The 21,792-nt window shown below is 41.5% G+C and overlaps 1 protein-coding gene across 6 annotated transcripts in view; it reads right to left on the reverse strand.

The window, feature by feature from the left end:
- LOC110520004 (double-stranded RNA-specific editase 1) overlaps positions 1-21,792 on the reverse strand; it is a 194,769-nt gene that overhangs the window by 14,775 nt on the left and 158,202 nt on the right. For 5 of the 6 annotated variants that reach the window (XM_036974215.1, XM_036974213.1, XM_036974214.1 and 2 more), the window contains 4 exons: positions 13,059-13,227; positions 12,582-12,733; positions 2,613-2,781; positions 423-604 (listed from right to left, as the gene is read on the reverse strand). In XM_036974215.1, the coding sequence (XP_036830110.1) occupies positions 423-604; positions 2,613-2,781; positions 12,582-12,733; positions 13,059-13,227 (672 nt within the window). The remainder of the gene's footprint in view (positions 1-422; positions 605-2,612; positions 2,782-12,581; positions 12,734-13,058; positions 13,228-21,792) is intronic. The other variant, XM_036974212.1, reaches the window with a different exon arrangement.

The following is a 21,792-nucleotide window of genomic DNA, read 5'->3' on the forward strand; positions in this document are numbered from 1 at the left end:
CATGATTGGTGTTTACCCTTGTGCCTACTGTGTGGCTAGCACACAGAGTCACAGTGTCCGGTTTTATTAGGCTTCACAGGGAAAGTGTGAGGGAAAAAGACAGAGGACAACTAGTCTGCTCCAAGCCACCTAAAAACAGTGTTGAAAGTATTGGAGTGTTTGAATGTGTTTGCATGCGTTGCCACATGAGTTAGTGTAGTGTGTGTGTTCCTTGGCACGAGAGTCCAAAGAGATGAAAACGGGGGGTGGACTGAAACAGGGAGCGACTACTGTTTTCTGTTGCAAAAGGTTTTTATTTTATACATTTTTTTATTCCTTTGTGTGCCCCCCCCCTATTAACAATGTCCTGAGTGTAAGAGAGTCTAGACGTTAGAGTATTAGGGGTGCAAAAGAGTCAAGGTGTAAAGGCGAAGGGTACTGACCGCTCAGTAGAGGCCTGTTGAGGCTGAACTGTTGGGGCAGGTCCTCGATGTCGGCGATGCGCTGGTACATAGCCCGGGAGAGGTGGTCAGCATGGTACAGGCTGCCCAGGATGATGCTGGAGAAGTAGATGGGCTCCGTGAAGTAGCTCATCAGAGAGCCCTGGATGCCCACCACGTTCCATCTGCAACAGAGGAGCACACACGTTTAGTATACACATTTCCACAAACATGCATGCATACAAGTGCACACACACACGCACAAAGACACAGAAACACACAAATTCGTGCACACGTGCAAATGCATGCACACAACTTAGGAATGGGCACTGACTCTGAAATATCCAATTTTATTTATTTCACTCTACATTCGCTGTTGTTACATTAGCAGTGCAGTCTTTCCCATCAATTTCCTTCCACACTCTATAAAGTGTTTATGCCAATTGCCTTGGAGAGAGACGACACACAGGCAGACGGGAGTAAAAAATACCATTACCAGACGTCAGAAACGAGACCCTGACAAACAGCTCTGATAACTGCTGCTCCGGTCTCCTCCTGACCCGAGGCAGTGTGTGTGAGAGTGTGTGAAATTAAGACACAGACTGGAGTCGCAGTCAGACAAGGCTAGGAGACCTTCAGTTTTCCATTAGCCCGCAGCAGGGACATCTTCCATATGCAATGGGGGTTGATTGTTGGACTGTATCATTACTGTTGTTCAGTCCTTCCTCCCACCCACCTTACTTGATGAATGTTATTTAGCCCTTTATGGATAGCAGCTAGCGCCAGTGGCCATGGAGGTTCTGGGGCGCACAATCAAAGAACCTAATCAGACAAAAATAGTGCTCTGCTCTTTGGCCATACACATGCATGAACTTGCACAATCGCATGCATGCACACACACACGCGCGCACACACACACACACACACACACTTGAGTTTGATCACCACTCTCCCTTAGCACACTGAAGTGATTGGGGCTTTGAAGGCCTTCAGTTGCTTTTTGAAATAAAAAAATGTATCTGGAGAGTAGCACTTCTAATGAGGCCCTTTAACTAGCCGGGAACAGGAAGAACTAGGCCTCCATTGTGCATTAGTGCCACGGGGCAGGCCATGTAATCAGAGGAGAATGGTATATAAAAAAAAAAACACAAACCACAGGGAAAGAACACTGAGGGCTAGGTGAAACAACGCTAGTTCATTTAGCTAAATGGCCATTGCCAAGCCACTAATCATTAGTTTCCGGAAGAATTGGTAGGAAGTGCATTTTTTTACCTTTTTGTTGCCATGGTCATGCTGGGAGAGAACGTGTTGTGTAGAGAACTGGAGGGTAGTCTGTTCTGTAAAGTGGTGACACTTTCTATGCCTTGCTCTAAATCACGCTATAAGCTAGGCTAGCTTAGTGCACATGCTATTTGTCATTGTGTTCTGTTTTGACTTAGATTTTTGTGTTACATAGTATAATAGCGGGGCCATTATTGCATGCTCAAAAACATTAGGTGTGTGAATCTCCTGTTGGCATTGCCTTGACTGTGGACAGTAAGCAGGGCTGTGTGGGGTGCCTGTGAAAATACCTGGGTTTGACCCATCGATTCAGCTGTCCCTGACATTGCCTGAATCAAATGAGACTGGGAAGTGGGATATACAGCATAATCCCTAGCAACTAAGTGCTATCACATATAAAACAAAGACTAACTGCTCTAGAAAACCAGCCCACTAGGGAACATTGCAATCCTCCATTATTTTCATTCTTATGCATTGGATGAAATTTCTGCATTGTATCATAGGCCAATCTAAACAGAACTAGCTGAAAACACATCAAATAATTGCAAGTCAAGACCAAACCTGTATTAATCATGTATGAATCTATTCCTATGCATTAAAGGCAACGCAGAATCTGCTAAATGGGTGTAACGGACACCTTTACACAGATACTAGTAACCTAACAGGCGGGCCATAAAATAAAGCTGTATCGACCATAAGAGCAGCTTACTGACTAAGGATTAAGTAAGTAATGGGCAAGAATTGGAGTCAAATTCATATTCACACTGTTTAATGTCCAATTCAATTCCTAAATTGAAACAACCTGGACCATACCACTTATCAATGCCACATGGTGTCTCACAATCTTGTTGGCTTTGGGGAAGAATATGTGGTGAAAGAGATCGCAAAAAGGGCCCACGACGGCCAGGTTACCTTGCGATCTTGTCACTGCAGGACATGGTGAGCAGCCTTTCTCCCTGCAGCACCCCGTCCCATGTCTGGATGGTGTTGCTGGTCCTCACGGGAATGGTCCCCTCCCCAGACTCTATTTTAGTCCTCAGCTGACCCCGCGCCTTCCGGTTAGGGTGTCGGTCTCCTTGGTCTGTGGGAGGGGGGGGGGGGGGGGGGGGGGGGGACAAGGACAAGACAGATAGATGAATCCTTCACCTGCGGCTGTGCAGAGAATCTCCAGTTTTCTAACAGTATTATTCTAACTGTTTTATCACGCCCAACACAGCTCTGAGAGGCTACAGAGAACGAACGCTAACACGCAGCCGGGCCAGTGTGTAGCAAGGAACAGCTGACAGCTGAACAGCTTTTTTTCTTCACCAAGCTGCTTGAACTGATTAAGGATTCTATGAGGCTATCGCATCTTTAAATGCTTCCTATCAAAACATCCAAGAGGATCATTTGTGTTTTCCTGGGGCAAGAGTTCAGGATATCACCAGGTTGCTTCCCGAGGCTGCGAGTCAGTCACCGGGGGCTTGTATTGTCATGGTTCATGTGGGGTCAAATTACATTATGAAGGGCAGCTCAGAACAGCTCAAGTTGGATTTGAAGAACTGATTGGGTCTCCACTTGACACCAACAAAAGCCCCATAATATCTGGCCCTCTGCCCTCCCTAAATCATGGCATTGAACAGTTCAGCAGATTTTCAGCCCTCCATAACTGGCTACGAGACTATTGCAGCTGGGTGGGTGTAACATTTATTGACAATTTTGATACCTTCCGGAAACAAATCTCATATTTACAACGAGGATGAAATCCACCCAAATCATTTGGGTTACTGGATCCTTTTACAGCATTATAAGGCTGCGTTGAGACAATTAATTATCAATGACCCAAGTCCAGCGCATTTAATCCTCATCATTGGGTTGCTGAGTTGTCACAATGCTTCAGCAAATCTACATTATCCCAGGGGCATTGGAAGACACAATGTAAGTAACCTAAGTTATATTCCTCTTACTGCCCTGAATGACTCTGCTCATCCCACAGGTATTGTATGCAGTAATCATATGCCTATGAACCAGAGTAATACTGTTAGCACTGAGGTGGTGGCCCTAGTCGGAAGTCCACTGTGTGCAGCTCATCCTGCACTAATAAAAATAACTCGAGCATGGTCTACCTCTGCTAAGCTTCCCAGTAAAGCAATCAAGCATCCCATAAAATAGAAAATTATCCTACATTAACATATGTGGCTTAAGAAACAAGGTTCAGGAAATCAATAATTAGCAAGTAACAGATTACATTTATATTCTGACAATCTCTGAAACTCACTTAGATAATACCTTTGATGATAGTGGTAGCAATACATGGTTATAAGATCTACATAAGTTGTGTGGCTGTTAATATTCAGAACCACATTCCTGTAAAGCTTAGAGAGGATCTCGTTAAATACTGTTGAAGTAATACGGCTACAGGTTCATCTGCCTCACCTGAAGCCCATTCTGGTGGGAAGCTGCTATAGACCAAGTGAAAACAGTCAGTATCAGGATAACATGTGTGAAATGCTTGATAATGTATGTGATATCAATAGAGGTATACTTTCTGGGTGATTTAAATATTGACTGGCTTTCCTCAGGCTGCCCACTCAAGAGAAAGCTTCAAACTGTAACTAGTGCTTGCAACCTGGTTCAGGTTATCAATCAACCTACCAGGGTAGTTACAAACAGTACAGGAATGAAATCATCAACATGTACTGATCATATCTTTACTAATGTTGCAGAAATTAGTTTGAAAGCAGAATCCAAATCCATCGGATGTAGTGATCACAATATAGTAGCCATATCTAGGAAAACCAAAGTACTAAAGGCTGGGCCTAATATTGTGTATAAGAGGTCATACAATAAGTTCTGTAGTGATTGCTATGTTGATGTGAAGAATATTGGTTGGACCGTGGTGTGTAATGGCGAGCAACCAGACGCTGCACATCCCAATGCACCCATTAAGAAAATGACTGTAAAAACTGTTAAATCCCCGAGAATTGATGAGGAATTGAAAAATTGTATGTTTGAGAGGAATGAGCCAAAAGATATGGCAAATAGGTCTGGCTGTACAACCGATTGGCAAAGGTACTGCAACTTGAGAAATCATGTGACTAAACTGAATAAAAATAATAAACTTCACTATGAAACAAAGAATTATAAAATAAAAAGCTTGGGATCACCTTAAAATACATTTTGGGCAAAAAGGCAAACGCCGCGCCATCATTCATTGGATCAGATGGCTCATTCATCACAAAACCCACTAATATTGCAAACTACATTAATGATTTTTTTCATTGGCAAGATCAGCAAACAGGCATGACATGCCAGCAACAAATACTGACACTACACATATCTGACCAAATTATGAAAGACAAGCATTGTAATTTTTAATTCCGTAAAGTAAGCGTGGAAGAGGTGAAAAAAATCATTGTCTATCAACAATGACAAGCCACCAGAGTCTGACAACTTGAATGGAAAATTACTGAGGATAATAGCGGACATCGCCACTCCTATTTGCCATATCTTCAAATTTAAGCCTACTAAAAAGCGTGCCCTCAGCCCTGGAGGGAAGCAAATGTTATTCCCCTACCTAACAATAGTAAAGCCCCCTTAACTGGCCAAATAGCCGACCAATCAGGCTGTAAACAACCCTTAGAATACTTTTAGAAAAAAATTGTGTTTGACCATATAGAAAGCTATTTTACAGTAAACAAATTGACAGACTTTCAGGAAGGACATTCAACAAGGACAGCACTTACACAAATGACTGATTGGCTGAGAGAAATTAATGATAAAAAGATTGTGGCGGCTGTTTTGTTAGACTTCAGTGCGGCTTTTGACATTATCGATCATAGTCTGTTTCTGGAAAAACTTATGGCTTTACACCCGCTGCTATATTGTGGATAAAGAGTTACCACTCTAACAGAACACAAGAGGGTGTTCTTTAATGGAAGCCTCTCCAACAAAATCCAGGTAAAATCATGGAATTCCCCCGGGCAGCTGTCTATGTCCCTATTCTTTTTTCAATCTTTACTAACGATATGCCTCTGGCTTTGAGTAAAGCCAGTATGTCTATGTCTGCGGATGACTCAACACTATACACATCAGTTACCACAGCAACACTTAAAGAGCTGCAGTTCGTTTCAGAATGGGTGGCAAGGAATAAGTTAGTCTGAAATATTTCAAAAACTAAAAGCATTGTATTTTTATCACTAAACCTCAACTAAATATTGTAATGAATAATGTGGAAATTGAGCAAGTTGAGGAGACTAAACTGCTTGTAGTAACTGGAGTAACTGTCATGGTCAAAACATATTGATACAATAACTAGGATGGGGAGAAGTCTGTCCATAATAAAGCACTGCTCTGCATTCTTAACAGCACTATCAACGAGGCAGATCCTACAGGCCCTAGTTTTGTTGTACCTAGACTACTGTTCAGTCTTACGGTCAGGTGCCACAAAGAGGGACACCAGGCAACAGATACAACTGTCGAGGATACATACACAAAAAAGTCAAGAGACTTGTTTCTATTGTGGTCCTCTAGGGCATGACACCAAATCACCTCAACAGTGAAAAGGATACGAAAGACAACTTTAAATACAACTTCATTGTATTAATCACAACATTTCTAGATGTTGGAATCTAATTCAAAAGGCCAACGGGCCTAATCAATTCACTGACTAATTGTACAAGGGTATTTCCTTTTAGTCTTTCTCTGTATGCAGGGAAACAATGACAAAATCATGTATATGTGACATATAAAGAGGGTGAGTAATCAGACAAAAGGATAGAAGTAGAGAGAGAGATAAGAGTGAGAGAAAGGAGATAGCGAGAAAAATAGTGAGAAAGGAGAGCGAGACAAAGGAGAGCGAGAGAAAGAAACGAGAGAAATGAACGAGAGAGTGCGAGAGAGAGATGCAAAGAGAAAAGGGGGGAGAGGAAGACACACTAATTAAGAGACTTGTTAAAATGTGTTTATTGCACATTTGGACATCCAAAGTGAAATTATAATTCAACGAAACCAAGCATAAAAGGAAAACATACAAAAGTTAAAAGAACAAAATAAAAAAGCTCTAATATTGAATTCTCAACAAGTGTAAAATTCAATTTAAAAAGGTGTCAGCCAGCTAAGTGAGGGGAACGGAGACTGACCCGAAGCTGGGGTTGATTGACTGTGGCTGTCAAAGGTCACTAAACATGTGATGTCACCAAAGTGGACAGCCCTATATGTGCAGTACTAGTCAAATGTTTGGGCACACCTACTCATTCAAGGCTTTTGTTTAGATTTTTTAATACTATTTTCTACATTGTAGAATACTAGTGAAGACATCAAAACTATTAAATAATACATATGGCATCATAAACTAACCAAAAAGTGTTAAACAACTCAAAATATATTTTTGACTCTTCAAAGGAGCTACACCTTGCATTCTCTCAACCAGCTTCACCTGGAATGTTTTTCCAACAATATTGAAGTAGTTCCCACATATGCTGAGCACTTGTTAGCTGCTTTTTCTTCACTCTGCGGTCCAACTACTCCCAAACCATATACATTAAGTTGAGGTTGGTTGACTGTGGAGGCCAGGTCATCTGGTGCAGAACTCCATCACTCTCCTTCTTGGTCAAATAGCCCTTACACAGCCTGGAGGTGTGTTTTGGGTCAATGTCCTGTTGAAAAACAAATGATAGTCCCACTAAGCGCAAACCAGATGGGATGGCATATCACTGCAGAGCGTTGTGGTAGCAATGCTGGTTAAGCATGCCCTGAATTCTAAATAAATCATTGACAGTGTAACCAGCAAAGCACCCCCATACCATCAAACCTCTTCCTCCATGCTTCATGGTGGGAACCACACATGCGGAGATCATCTGTTCACCTATTTTGCATCACACATAGACAACGGCAGTTGGAACCCAAAAAAATTGGACTCAACAGACCAAAGGACAGATTTCCACCGGTCTAATGTCCATTGCTCATGTTTCTTTGCCCAAGCAAGTCTCTTCTTATTGGTGTCCTTTAGTAGCGATTTATCTGCAGCAATTCAACCAAGAAGGCTTGATTCATGCAGTCTCCTCTGAACAGTTGATGTTGAGATGTGTCTATTACTTGAACTCACTTGAAGCATATCTTTTGGCAGCAATGGCTGAGTCTAGTAACTCTAATGAACTTATCCTCTGCAGCAGAGGTACAGTTGAAGTCAGAAGTTTACATACACTTAGGTTGGAGTCATTGAAACTTGTTCTCAACCTCTCCACAAATTTCTTGAAAACAAACTATAGTTTTGGCAAGTCGGTTAGGACATCTACATTGTGCATGACACAAGTCATTTTTCCAACAATTGTTTACAGACAGATTATTTCACGTATAACTCACTGTATCATAATTCCAGTGGGTCAGAAGTTTACATACACGAAGTTGACTGTGCCTTTAAACAGCTTGGAAAATTCTCCAAAATTATGTCACGGCTTTAGAAGCTTCCGATAGGCTAATTGACATAATTTGAGTCAATTGGAGGTGTACCTGTGGATGTATTTCAAGGCCTACCTTCAAACTCAGTGGGAAAATTGAAACATCTAAAGAAATCAGCCAAGACCTCATCCTTGGGAGCAATTTCCAATCACCTGAAGGTACCACGTTCATATGTACAAACAATAGTACGCAAGTATAAACACCATTGGACCAAGCAGCCGCCATACTGCTCAGGAGGAGACGTGTTCTGTCTCCTAGAGATGAACGTACTTTGGTGCGAAAAATGCAAATCAATCCCAGTACAACAGCAAAGGACCTTGTGAAGATGCTTTAGGAAACAGATACAAAAGTATCTATATCCACAGTAAAACAAGTCCTATATTGACATAACCTGAAAGGCCACTCAGCAAGGGAGAAGCCACCGCCATTAAAAAGCCAGACTACGGTTTGCAACTGCACATGGGGACGAAGATCGTACTTTTTGGAGAAATATTCTCTGGTCTGATGAAACAAAAATAGAACTGTTTGGCCATGATGACCATCATTATGTTTGGAGGAAAAAGGGGGACGCTTGCAAGCCGAAGAACACCATCCCAACCGTGAAGCAAGGGGGTGGCAGCATCATGATGTTGGGGTGCTTTGCTGCAGGAGGGACTGGTGCACTTCACAAATAGATGGCATCATGAGGGAAGGAAAATTAGGTGGATATACTGAAGCAACATCTCAAGACATCAGTCAGGAAGTTAAAACTTGGTCGCAAATGTGTCTTCCAAATGGACAATGACCCCAAGCATACTTCCAAAGTTGTGGCAAAATGGCTTAAGAACAAAAAAGTCAAGGTATTGGAGTGGCCATCACAAAGCCCTGACCTCAATCCCATAGAAAAGTTGTGGGCAGAACTGAAAAAAGCGTGTGCGAGCAAGGAGGCCTACAAACCTGACTCAGTTACACCAGCTCTGTTAGGAGGAATGGGCCAAAATTCCCACAACTTATTGTGGGAAGCTTGTGGAAGGCTACCCGAAACATTTGACCCAAGTTAAACAATTTAAAAGGCAATGCTACCAAATACTAATTGAGTGTATGTAAACTTCTGACCCACTGGGAATGTGATGAAAGAAATCTCTACTATTATTCTGACATTTCACATTCTTAAAATAAAGTGGTGATCCTAACTGACCTAAAACAGGGAATTTGTATTAGGATTAAATGTCAGGAATTGTGAAAAACTGAGTTTATATGTATTTGGCTAAGGTGTATGTAAACTTCTGAAATCAACTGTAACTCTGGGACTTCCTTTCCTGTGCTTGTCCTCATGAGAGCCAGTTCCACCATAGCACTTGGTTTTATCGAGTGCACTTGAAGTAACTTTCAAAGTTCTTGACATTTTCCGTATTGACTGACCTTCATGTATTAAAGTAATGATGGACTGTCATTTCTCTTTGCCTATTTGAGCTGTTCTTGTCATAATATGGACTTGGTCTTTTACCAAATATATCTATCTTTTTATACCACCCCTACCTTGTCACAACACAACTGATTGGTTCAAACGCTTTGAGGAAAGACATTCCACAAATCAACTTTTAACAAAGAATACCTGTTAATTGAAATGCATTCAAGGTGACTACCTCATGAAGCTGGTTGAGAGAATGCCAAGAGTGTGCAAAGTTTCCATCAAGGCAAAGGGTGGCTACTTGAAAGAATCTCAAATATAAAATATATACACTTTCGGTGACTACATGATTCCATGTGTTATTTCATAGTTTTGGATGTCTTTACTATTATTCTACAATGTAGAAAATAGTAAAAATGAAGAAAAACCCTTGAATGAGCAGGTGTGTCCAAACTTTTGACGGGTACTGTATATGTTGTGGTATCCCGGGAGGTCTACCCTGGGTGTTGGTGATGGAGGGGAGGGAGGTCGTTGTCGCAACGTTGGTTCCCTCTGCTGGGAGGACCCGGGCTGGGCACCCCGAAGCTGGTGGCACCAATTAGGGGTAATTAGGGGAGAGTGCCAACCAGCTGAGCAGACCACAAATGGAGCACCGTGGCACACCGCGGGTGAGTAAAAGGGAGAGGCAAGGAGTGTACTGACAGGGGGGAACGAAGCTCCCGGAGACTAATGAGAAGGACCGAGCCATCCAAGTTATTTTGTTACGTTTATTATTTTTTGCTTAGTAAAGTTGTGTTTTCTGACTTGAACCACCCTGTCTCTGTGTCCATCCCTGTGCGCTCAACCCAACACCCAACGGTTTACCTACCACAACATATGAAATATTTTCCTTCATAGAAAATTCATTAGTGCAACACATTCGGCAGCAAATAACTTCATTTTCATTATATGAAAATGTGCAACACACAGAAGTGAAACTATTTGACTGGCAGCCACACTTACAATGATAAAGCAAGGTATTTTTCTGTAAATACGATCCATGGCTATCATATCTCTAATGTTTAGGCCTATCATAGAAAGAATGGAGCCAGCTACATTTCCTAATATTTTGCTTAAAGGTAATCTTGGACTTTATGAAGAAAAATAGGCTGGCTACACTGAGAAACATACCGGAGAAAAGTAGCTACTTGTTCGTAAATTCTCATCCGAGTTTCAAAGTGCATCTGAAGCACAAAATGAGTCTGATGCCGAGCAGAAGTTACAATAAGAAGCATTTTAGATCCACGTTTATAAAACGCGGCTCAATATTTCTTACGTGTTCTTTTCTCCCCCGCGTGCAAAATGCAAAATTCTGCGTTAACACAACCCCTAAATTAACTTGCTATCTAAGTGGATGAATTAATAAGGTAACGAGGTATCATATTGTGTTAGCTTGCTTCCGTGTTTGAGAAGTCAAAGTCCTTTGGATAAGTTATTTGTACAGCTGCCACTGCGATCTTAATTTCCTTGTGTTTTTTCTCCTCTCCATTCTCTGCCTGTCTGCTCTCCCCCCCTCTTCTCCGGCAGGCCCGTTGCTCTAGAGCCTCCAGAAAGACACAGCTTGTAGACATGCTGTTGGAGAGCAAGTACTGTTCTTCCTACAGACAAGCATGCATCAAAACTTTGTTCATTTGCGCAATGTCTCTCATTCACATTCAGTTGTTAATGTCCAGACTCACCATATATGACATTCGTAACTCCTACCTACACATGTATAACTTTATGAGCGGGATTGACTGTCTTTGCAATTCGTTTATTTTCATTTGCACTCATTAGCATATTTAGCTTGCACCTTTCATGTAAATTCGACCTTCAAAGGGTTTTTGTTTTTTTGGGGGTGCCCCCTTGTGTACTAAACCAGTAATAGCGTAAATCCCGATGTGAGAGAAGGATGGTATGATGAAATAAATCTGGAACCGCCCAACCCTATAACGCATTGTAACTCTGGATCAAACATAGTGATCATAAATGTTGATATTGTAAATGACAAGATTTTTTAAATATGGAAATGTGTAGTGCACATTTGGACTCACGGCTGTGTCGTTTGCTTGTATGACATCAAAGCAGTATTTTTTAAATAATCCTTAACATCTCATCATTCAGAACATCTCACCTTTCCATTCCTCTCGATTTGCAGCTTTCCCCTCACAGACAACAACAAATGCTGAAAAGTAGCCCATTTAACGGGACAGATGGGGGCATCTTCTTGTCGCGCGCAGTCCTGAAGTGTGGAACGGCTGTCAGTCAAAACCCAATCAGTGCTGTGAAGTGGAGAACTTGGAGGTCTGACGTCATGTATAGCATATTAATGTACAGCCACTGCGTTCCAATTTAGGTGCTTGTCAATGGCCAAATCTGACATTTGACGATTTAATTTTTTATTCATTTTACCTTTATTTAACTAGGCAAGTCAGTTAAGAACAAATTCTTATTTTCAATGACGTCCTAGGAACAGTGGGTTAACTGCCTGTTCAGGGGCAGAACGACAGATTTGTACCTTGTCAGCTCGGGGATTAGTCGGTTACTAGTCAGTTACTAGTCCAACGCTCTAACCACTAGGCTACCCTGCCGCCCCGATTTGCGGGTAATCGGTTCAGAAAAACAAATCACAAATGTATATATATATATTTTTTTAAAGCAAACCGGCACAGTCTAACACCAATTGGTGGTTGTCTTTTTCACTTGCATTAAAGGGATAGTTCAGTGAATGCATTAGGTTAAAAACAATACGTTTATGATCGGAAATGCTCTTCTAGGTTTATATGACGGTGCGTCACACATTAACAGTCTGACTAGTAACCAATAACTAGGCTTCATATAAACTTAAGGGCAGAACGCATTCACAGCCTGATTCACATCTAAAAGCATTAAGCAGGCGGTGGATAGCCAGACATATGCATCTGATGAAAAAGACAGGTATCATGCCACCGTGGTACATGGTGGCACAGAAGGGTCAGCAAGCGGTTTGGTCACATCTCTTACTCTCATATGGTAAGGAGTGGGGTGCCTCATACCTTCCATGCCGGCCTCGTGCGGTGAGAAGATGCGTGCGTCTCCGCAGGGCGAGGTGCTGATGTAGAGGTGGAACAGAACGTTGTCCCTTAGCCGGTAGCCACGCTTGTCACAGCGCGTGAATATGGACTTCTGCTGCTCTTCCTTGTTGCTGCTAATTACAGAGGGTGGAAAAAGGGGGACAGTGTGGTCAAAGGGACCTAATTTCATATGAACAAAAATTACTAAAAGAATCAGCTGAAGCAAGAGCAAAAAGGAATGCCATGTTGCAATTGAAGAAACAATTTGCAACAATTGCTGCTTATAGAAAAAGTTATGCAACAGTCGACTTGATTTTTACAACTAAATACAAATCAAGGACTATGACGTTATGACCCACAAAAGGTTAGCTACAACCAAACAAACTCCAATCAAAATGAGAGTCATTGTTTGTATTTTCAAATGGCTTCTGCCATTGCTTCCACCCCTTGACTTCTCACCTTAGGAAGTGCTCCAGCTGGGTGTAGAGGTACCGGATGAGCGAGCGACGGGCGATAATCTCTGCATGGCAGTCGTTGAGCGCCAAGCCGCGGTCACTCATGTACTCGCCGTTGATGCACTTGGTGCCCGTGGAGACACAGATCACCTGGGCCTCTTTCACGTCCGTGCCTGGGGGTCGGGAACAGACAGGCTCAAAATTCACCTTTACATTCAATAAAAGCATTTGTGTTTATGGTTTTTACTTTTCTATTATTCCATTTCATTTACATTTTAGATGTACAGTGGGCCTTCATAAAGTATTCATACCCATTGACTTAATTCACATTTGGTTGCGTTTCAGCCTGAATTCAAAATGGATGAAATAGATTTTTCTCTCACCCATCTACACACAATAATCCATAATGACAAAGTGAAAACATATTTTTTAGAAATTTCTGCAAATTTATTGAAAATGTAATACAGAAATCTAATTTACTTAGTGGTTCTTCCTTTAAAAAGTTGCGTCATACTGCAGCACACCTTGCGGGCTGCCACTGCAACGAGCGCGCTGAGAGTCAGGAAGCAAGTACAGAGAGTGAGTGTTTTAGTAAATAAACAAAACATTAAACACGAAACACAAACAATGCACCGACATGAAACAAAGTCAATAACACCTGAGGAAAGAACCAAGGGGAGTGACAGATATTGGGAAGATAAATCAAGGAGGTGATGGAGTCCAGGTGAGTGTCATGAGGCGCTGGTGCACTTGACGATGGTGACAGGTGTGCGGGATAATCAGCAGCCTGATGACCTAGAGGCCGGAGAGGGAGTATACGTAACAGCCACAGAATTCTATGGCACATTATTTAAGTGTCAGCCATTGTTGTCATTAATGCTAGTTAGTGCTAGTTTGACCACCAGAGGGCATCTTTCAGAAGCATTTGACAGTTTTTAATATTGGCTGTACTAGAGAATTTAAAACCTTTTTTGTAAGAACAAAGTATATGGGATTAATTTTAAGAAATGTAGCTTAATAAATTTGATTAATATTATGGTGTTTCTATTCCAAGAAATAGAAAACTCTCAGGGTTTCCGTTAGGAAAATATGGCGCTGTACAATGTGACCGGTCGAGAGTAGGCGCAACATAGGAGCAAAATAAGTGTAACATTTCCACAACCTAAATGTAGGCTAACCAATACCGAAACGGAGATAAAGTGAAAATAAAAATCAAATTGATTTATCAAGACCAGTCACCATGCTTGTTTCAGAGCAGTGCGAAATGATGCTGAATTGGATGACTTTGGGTGTAATTCATTTTTCTTTAACTTCTCTAGGATAGGGGGCAGCATTTGGAATTTTGGATGAAAAGCATGCTCAAATTCAACTGCCTGCTACTCATCCCCAGAAGATAAGATATGCAGAAAACACTCTGAAGTTTCTAAAACTGTTTGAATTATGTCTGTGAGTATAACAGAACTTATGTAGCAGTCGAAACCCCGAGGACAAACCATTCAGATTTTTTTTATTTGAGGTCACTCTCTTTTCAATGAGCTTTCATTGGGAGTCCAGATTTCTGAGGGACTTGCTTGCAGTTCCTACCGCTTCCACTGGATGTCACCAGTCTTTAGAAATTGGTTGAGGTTTTCCCTTTGTGTAATGAAGAAGTAACCCTGTTCAAAACGAGGGTCACTTCATGTGTACTGTTTGATAGAGGCGCATGACCAGAAAGCTAGCGTCAGTTTGTTTTCTTCCTGTATTGAATTGTATTGATTATTTACTTTAAAAAATACCTAAAGTTGTATTACAAAAGTAGTTTGAAATGTTTTGGCCAAGTTTACAGGTAACTTTTTAGATATTTTGTAGTCACGTTGCGCAAGTTGGAACCGGTGTTTTTCTGGATCAAAAGCGCCAAATAAAATGACATTTTGTATTTATATCGACGGAATTAATCGAACAAAAAGGACCATTTGTGATGTTTATGGGACAAATTGGAGTGCCAACAGAAGACCTCGTCAAAGGTAAGATATGATTTATATTTTTATTTCTGCGTTTGTGTCACGCCTGCAGGGTTGAAATACGTTTTCTTTACGGAGGTGCTATCCTCAGATAATAGCATCGTTTGCTTTCGCCGAAAAGCCTTTTTGAAATCTGACATGTTGGCTGGATTCACAACATGTGTAGCTTTAATTTGGTATCTTACATGTGTAATTTCATGAAAGTTTGATTTTTCTCTGGCTTTTGGCCAAGTGGGACGCTATCGTCCCACATATCCCAGAGAGGTTAACGAGTCCGACGGGAAGGATGTACTGTTCTCCCGGAAACAGTCCCAAATCCCCGTCATTTGTGTGAAGAAAAGACAGAGAAGAAGGGGGCAGAGGTCAGGCTGCCTTCAAGAATTCGTAGGCGAGAGAGTAAACTCCCACGCCATCCGTTCTATTGGCCAATGCGCAATCATCAGAAAATGAAATCGGTGACCTACGATCAAGATTATCCTACCAACGGGACATTAAAAACTGTAATATCTTATCTTTCACCGAGTTGTGGCTGAACGACGACACGGATAATATAGAGCTGGTGGGATTTTCCATGCACCGGCAGAACAGAGAAGCTACGAGGGGTGAGTGTGTGTGTCTATTTGTCAATAACAGTTGTCAACTGTCAATAACAGTTGGTGCGCGATGTCGAATATTAAAGAAGTCTCGAGGTATTGTTCGCCTGAGGTAGAGTACCGTACGATAAGCTGTTGACCACACTATCTACCAAGAGAGTTCTCATCTATATTATTATTATTATTATTAGCCATCTATTTACCACCACAGACCGATGCTGGCACTAAGACCACACTCAACCAACACTATAAGGCCATAAGTAAACAGGAAAAAGCTCACCCAGAAGCGGCGCTCCTAGTGGCCGGGGACTTTAATCCATTTTACTTCATTTCTACCAGCATTACACATGTGCAACCAGAGGGAAAAAACTCCTCACACTGAAATGCATACAAAGCACCCCCCACATTCCATTTGGCGAATCCATAATTCTATCCTCTTGATTCCTGCTTACAAGCAAAAACTAAAGCAGGAAGTACCAGTGACTCGCTCAAGATGGAAGTGGTCAAATGACGTGGATGCTACACTACAGGACTGTTTTGCTAGCACAGACTGGAATATGTTCCGGGATTCATCCAAAAGCATTGAGAAGTATACCACCTCAGTCACCGGCTTCATCATTAAGTGCATTGATGACATCTTCCCCAAGGTGTACATATCCCAACCAGAAGCCATGAATTACAGGCAACATCCGCATCGAGCTAAAGGCTAGAGCTGCCGCTTTCAAGGAGCAGGACACTAATCTGGACGCTTATAAGAAATCCCGCTATGCCCGCAGACAAACCATCAAACAAGCAAAGCGTCAATACAGGATTAAGACTGAATCCTACTACACCGGCTCTGACGCTCGTCAGATGTGGCAGGGCTTGAAAACTTTTACGGACTACAAAGGGAAACCCAGACGCGAGCTGACCAGTGACGCGAGCCTACCAGACGAGCTAAATCCCTTTTATGCTCGCTTCGTTAGATATTCTCACAGACCAGATTTGCCCTAACAGGCTTTTATATAATTATAATGCAGGGTTAATAATAATAATAATAATAATAGCTCTGTAAATAAGGATGCATTATGAAAGTAAAATGACATGCGCAAGAGACGGTGGTATATATTGTTTATCACACTTTTCTTTAACCAATTTTGGTCTTTAATGCAGGGCCAACAGACAAGTTCCTTACTTTTTTTAAAAAAAATTTTAAATGTAACTGAAATTGCAACCAAATTTCTATGGCTTGTTTAAAAAAATATATATTTTAGAGATTTAGTTTCAAATAACCAAAAGTGAGCGATTGTAATCTGAAAAGTGAAAAAGGCCATTCTTGAACATGGGTTGAGACATTCGTACTAATTTTTAAATAAAGCCAGTTTTTTTTGTATTATTTATTTCTGTTTTAGAGGGAGAGAAACCAAAAGCCCACCATGCCTATTTTTCGAAAATCATCAGTCCACATGTCAAGTGAAATCCCCCCTTTGTATTTACCCAAGTTCTCTTAACTTCAGAACCACCGACTGTTTGTTGTTGTTGCCTGATGCAGCACTCTAGTGCCAGAGACGCCTCCATTAATTGCCACAGTTTAGGATACCATTAGATCAGCGTTTTAACTCCCCTGGTGATAGTGTGGTGCAATGACAGAATGCCACCATCTACCACAAATGGTCGCGGCATAAGCTCATAACTTTTAAAGGAAGAACCACTAAGTATTTACCAGTGCTTCATTTGAACAGGATCCGGGCACCTCTCAGATTTGACTTTGTTTGTTCCGGCATCAATCCTATAATAGTATAATAGCGTGGTGATCCTTCTGTGTAATCATCCTATCCTGCCACACTGATTCCAGTCCTGCTCTCTTATTTGTACTTAGAGGTTATGGGGAGGGCCTGTTTTGTAAGGAACTGATCTTGACACAGGTCTTGGTAGAAGTGGTCAGCTAGTGAAGAGGTCGTCCTTACGTTATCACGTCACGTGTCGTCATCCTACTGAATTTTAATTGTGGGGAAAGCCAAATAAAAAATGAATAAGAAAAGGCAATTAAATTAGATTTTTGAAGTCCAAAAACCCTGAGAAAGATGGTGAATTGAACCCAGAACGAGCCAGAGAACTGTCATTGCCGGAGGAGAGAAGTGATGGGCAAACTGTTGGCGATGCCTTAGCTAGCAGTGCTGCTAATCCCACCAGTTCAGCATCACCACCGGCAACTCCACTAGCTAATAAGCCTACTAGCGAGTTTTGAACATGCCCGAACCAAGGCGCATTTGGTGGCAGAAAGCCTTGTAGACAAGGTTAGAGAGGACACCCAGGTTATAGTTAACACTCAAAATGAAAAAATACGCCACAGCTAGAGTGTTCAGAACAGACTTAGGAAGCTAAATTTCACAGCCCCAGGACTCTCAGGGAGTTAAATGGACTTGACATGGGGAAAGTCATTGTGGGAGGTTTTGAAAACTACGGTAGGACTTTTTTTCTTCTTTACCTTCACAGTACGTAAGAAGTTTGTAATCTGAACATGAAATTCCTATCATATGTGTGTTCTGCTGTAGCCTACCATACATTGATTTATTTTATTTTAAGTTATATTCCAATATTGTGACATTTTTTCTACTGCTACATGTCTTGAAAATTATATGAAATTCGGGTCTTATAAGCCCCCCAGCTGAGAATTTACAATACTAGTCAAAGGTTTTGCCACACCTACTCATTCAAGCTTTTAATTTTTTTACTATTTTCTACATTGTAGAATAATAGTGGAGACATCAAAATAATGAAATAACACATGGAATCATGTAGTAACCAAAAAAGTGTTAGGTCAAAATATATTTTATATTTGAGATTCTTCAAAGCAGCCACCCTTTGCCTTGACAGCTTTGCACACTCTTGGCATTCTCTCAACCAGATTCATGACATAGTAGTACCTGCAATGAATTTCAATTAACAGGTGTGCCTTGTTAAAAGTTAATTTGTGGAATTTCTTTCCTTCTTAATGCGTTTGAGCCAATCAGTTGTGTTGTGACAAGGTAGGGGTCGTATACAGAAGATCGCCCTATTTGGCAAAAGACCAAGTCCATATTATGGCAAGAACAGCTCAAATAAGCAAAGGGAAACGACAGTCCATCATTACTTTAAGACATGAAGGTCAGGCAATCCGCAAAATGTCAACTTTGAAAGTTTCTTCAAGTGCATTTACAAAAACCAAGCGCTATGATGAAACTGGCTGTCATGAGGACCGCCAAAGGAAAATAAATCCCACAGTCATTAGAGTTAACTGAACCTCAGATTGCAGCCTAAATAAATGCTTCACAGAGTTCAAGTAACAGACATCTCAACATCAACTGTTCAGAGGAGACTGTGTGAATCAGGCCTTCATGGTCGAATTGCTGCAAAGAAACCACTACCAAAGGACACCAATAAGAAGAAGAGACTTGCTTTGGCCAAGAAACATGAGCAATTGACATTAGACCGGTGGAAATCTGTCCTTTGGTCTGTTGAGTCCCAATTAGAGATTGTTGGTTCTAACTGCCATGTAGGTGAATGGGTGATGTCCGCATGTGTGGTTCCCACCGTGAAGCATGGAGGAGGTGGTGTAATGGTGCTTTGCTGGTGACACAGTCTGTAATTTATTTAGAATTAAGACACACTTAACCAGCATGGCTACCGTAGCATTCTGCAGCGATACGCCATCCCATCTGGTTTTTGCACTGAGTGGGACTATCTAAATAAATTACAGACTGTGTCACCAGCAAAGCACCATTACACCACCTCCTCCATGCTTCACGGTGGGAACCACACATGCGGACATCATCCATTCACCTACATGGCAGTTAGAACCAACAATCTCTAATTGGGACTCATCAGACCAAAGGACAGATTTCCACCGGTCTAATGTCAATTGCTCATGTTTCTTGGCCAAAGCAAGTCTCTTCTTCTTATTGGTGTCCTTTGGTAGTGGTTTCTTTGCAGCAATTCGACCATGAAGGCCTGATTCACACAGTCTCCTCTGAACAGTTGATGTTTTCAAAAGGACAATGACCTAAAACACATCTCCAGGCTGTGTAAGGGCTATTTAACCAAGGAGAGTGATGGAGTGCTGCATCAGATGACCTGCCCTACACACAATCACCCAACCTCAACCCAATTGAGATGGTTTGGGATGAGTTGGACCGCAGAGTGAAGGGAAAGCAGCCAACAAATGCTCAGCATATGTGGGAACTCCTTCAAGACAGTTGGAAAAGCATTCCAGGTGAAGCTGGTTGAGAGAATGCCAAGAGTGTGCAAAGCTGTCATCATGGCAAAGAGTGGCTACTTTGAAGAATCTAAAATATATTTATTTGTTTAATACTTTTTTTGGTTACATCATGATTCCATATGGGTTTAAAAAAGAAAATAGTACAAATAAAGAAAAACCCTTGAATGAGTAGGTGGTTCAAAGTTTTGACTGGTACTGTATGTATGCATATGGCGGTTGTGGAAAATTAGGCTTGTTTAAGCCCCGCAGCTATACTCAAGTATGTGGGCATATTGCAGTGACGGGACCTCCCGATGTGACAAATTAAGCACTGGTATTCACACCCGAGTCAATATTTTGTAGAAGCACCTTTGGTGGCGATTACAACTTTGAGTCGTCTTGGGTATGTCTGTATCAGCTTTGCATATCTGGATTTGTGGATTTTCTTCCATTCTTCTTTGCAGATTTTCTCAACCTCTTAAATTAGATGTCAAGCGGCGGTAATCCGCAATCTTCAAGTTTTTTTATGGGATTCAAGTCTGGGGTTTGGGCTGGGCCACTCAGGGACTTTCACATTCTTGTTCTGAAGCCATTCCAGCATTGCTTTGGCTGTATGCTTGGGGTCTTTGTCCTGTTGGAATGGAAATCTTCGCCCTCAGTTTAAGGTCGTTTGCACTCTGAAGCAGGTTCTCATCAAGGATTTGCCTGCATTTGGCTTCATTCATTGTTCCCTCTTTCCTTACCAGTTCCACAGCATCCCAATAGCATGATGCTGCCACCACCATGCTTCACTTTAGGAATGGTGTTAGATGGGTGATGAGCTGTGCCTGGTTTTCTCCAGACAGCGCTTTGCATTCAGGCCAAAGAGTTACATTTTTGTCTCATCAGATGACAGAATCTTTTGCCTTAGGCTATCAGTCTTCCACGTGCCTTTTTGAAAACTCCAGGTGTGCTGTCATGTGGCTTTTTCTCAGGAGTGGCTTCCGTCTGGCCACTTTCCCATAAAGCCCAGATTAGTGAAGTGCTGTAGAGACTGTTATCCTTCTGGCAGGTTCTCCCATCTCAGCCAAGGAACTGTGCAGTTCTGTCAGAGTGGCCATTGGGTTCTTGGTCACCTCCATGACCAATGTCCTTCTTGCCCGGTTGCTCAATTGGTCGGAAGTCTGGTAGTTCCATATTTTTTTATTTCCCAATAATGGAGATCACAGTGCTCTTAGAAAGGTTCAACACGCTAGAAATGGTTTAATATCCTTCTCCAAATATATGCCTCATCATAATTATTTTTTGGAGATCTATGGACAGTTCCTTGGACTTCATGTAAAGTTTCTGCTCTGACATGCACTGTCAACTGTGGGACATTATATAGACAACTGTGTTTCTTTCTAAATCATGTCCAGGTAGACTTCAAATCAAGTTGTCGTGACATCAAGGATTATCAAAAGGAAATGAGATGCACCTGAGCTCCTAGGGGTGTGAATACTTATATATGAATGCATTTCATTATCAATACGACTTTTTAAAATGTTATAATAAAAACATGTTCTCACTTTGTCATTATGGGGTATTGTGTGTAAATCGGTAAGAACAAAATGTATTGAATCTTTTGAATTCAGGATGTAACAACAAAATGTGGATTAAGTCAAGGGTTATGAATACTTTCTGAAGACACTGTAGTTTCTTATGTAGGCATACAAATACGCGCATGTGTATTTTTGTAAAAAAATATATATATATATATGAATAGGAAAAGAGGCTTACAAAGCCAATGATGAACAGCAGCATCATGCACTATCAATCATGGACCCACGAACCCAAAAGGAAAACTGATGTGCACAATGAATTGAGAGGTGGTGCTAATCCCACCCATAATCTGGTTAATTAAGAAGCTTAATTTCCTCCCATCTATACACGTCAGCCACTTGCAGACAG

Source organism: Oncorhynchus mykiss, chromosome 3 (genome assembly GCF_013265735.2).
Source record: "Oncorhynchus mykiss isolate Arlee chromosome 3, USDA_OmykA_1.1, whole genome shotgun sequence".
NCBI lineage: Eukaryota > Metazoa > Chordata > Actinopteri > Salmoniformes > Salmonidae > Oncorhynchus > Oncorhynchus mykiss.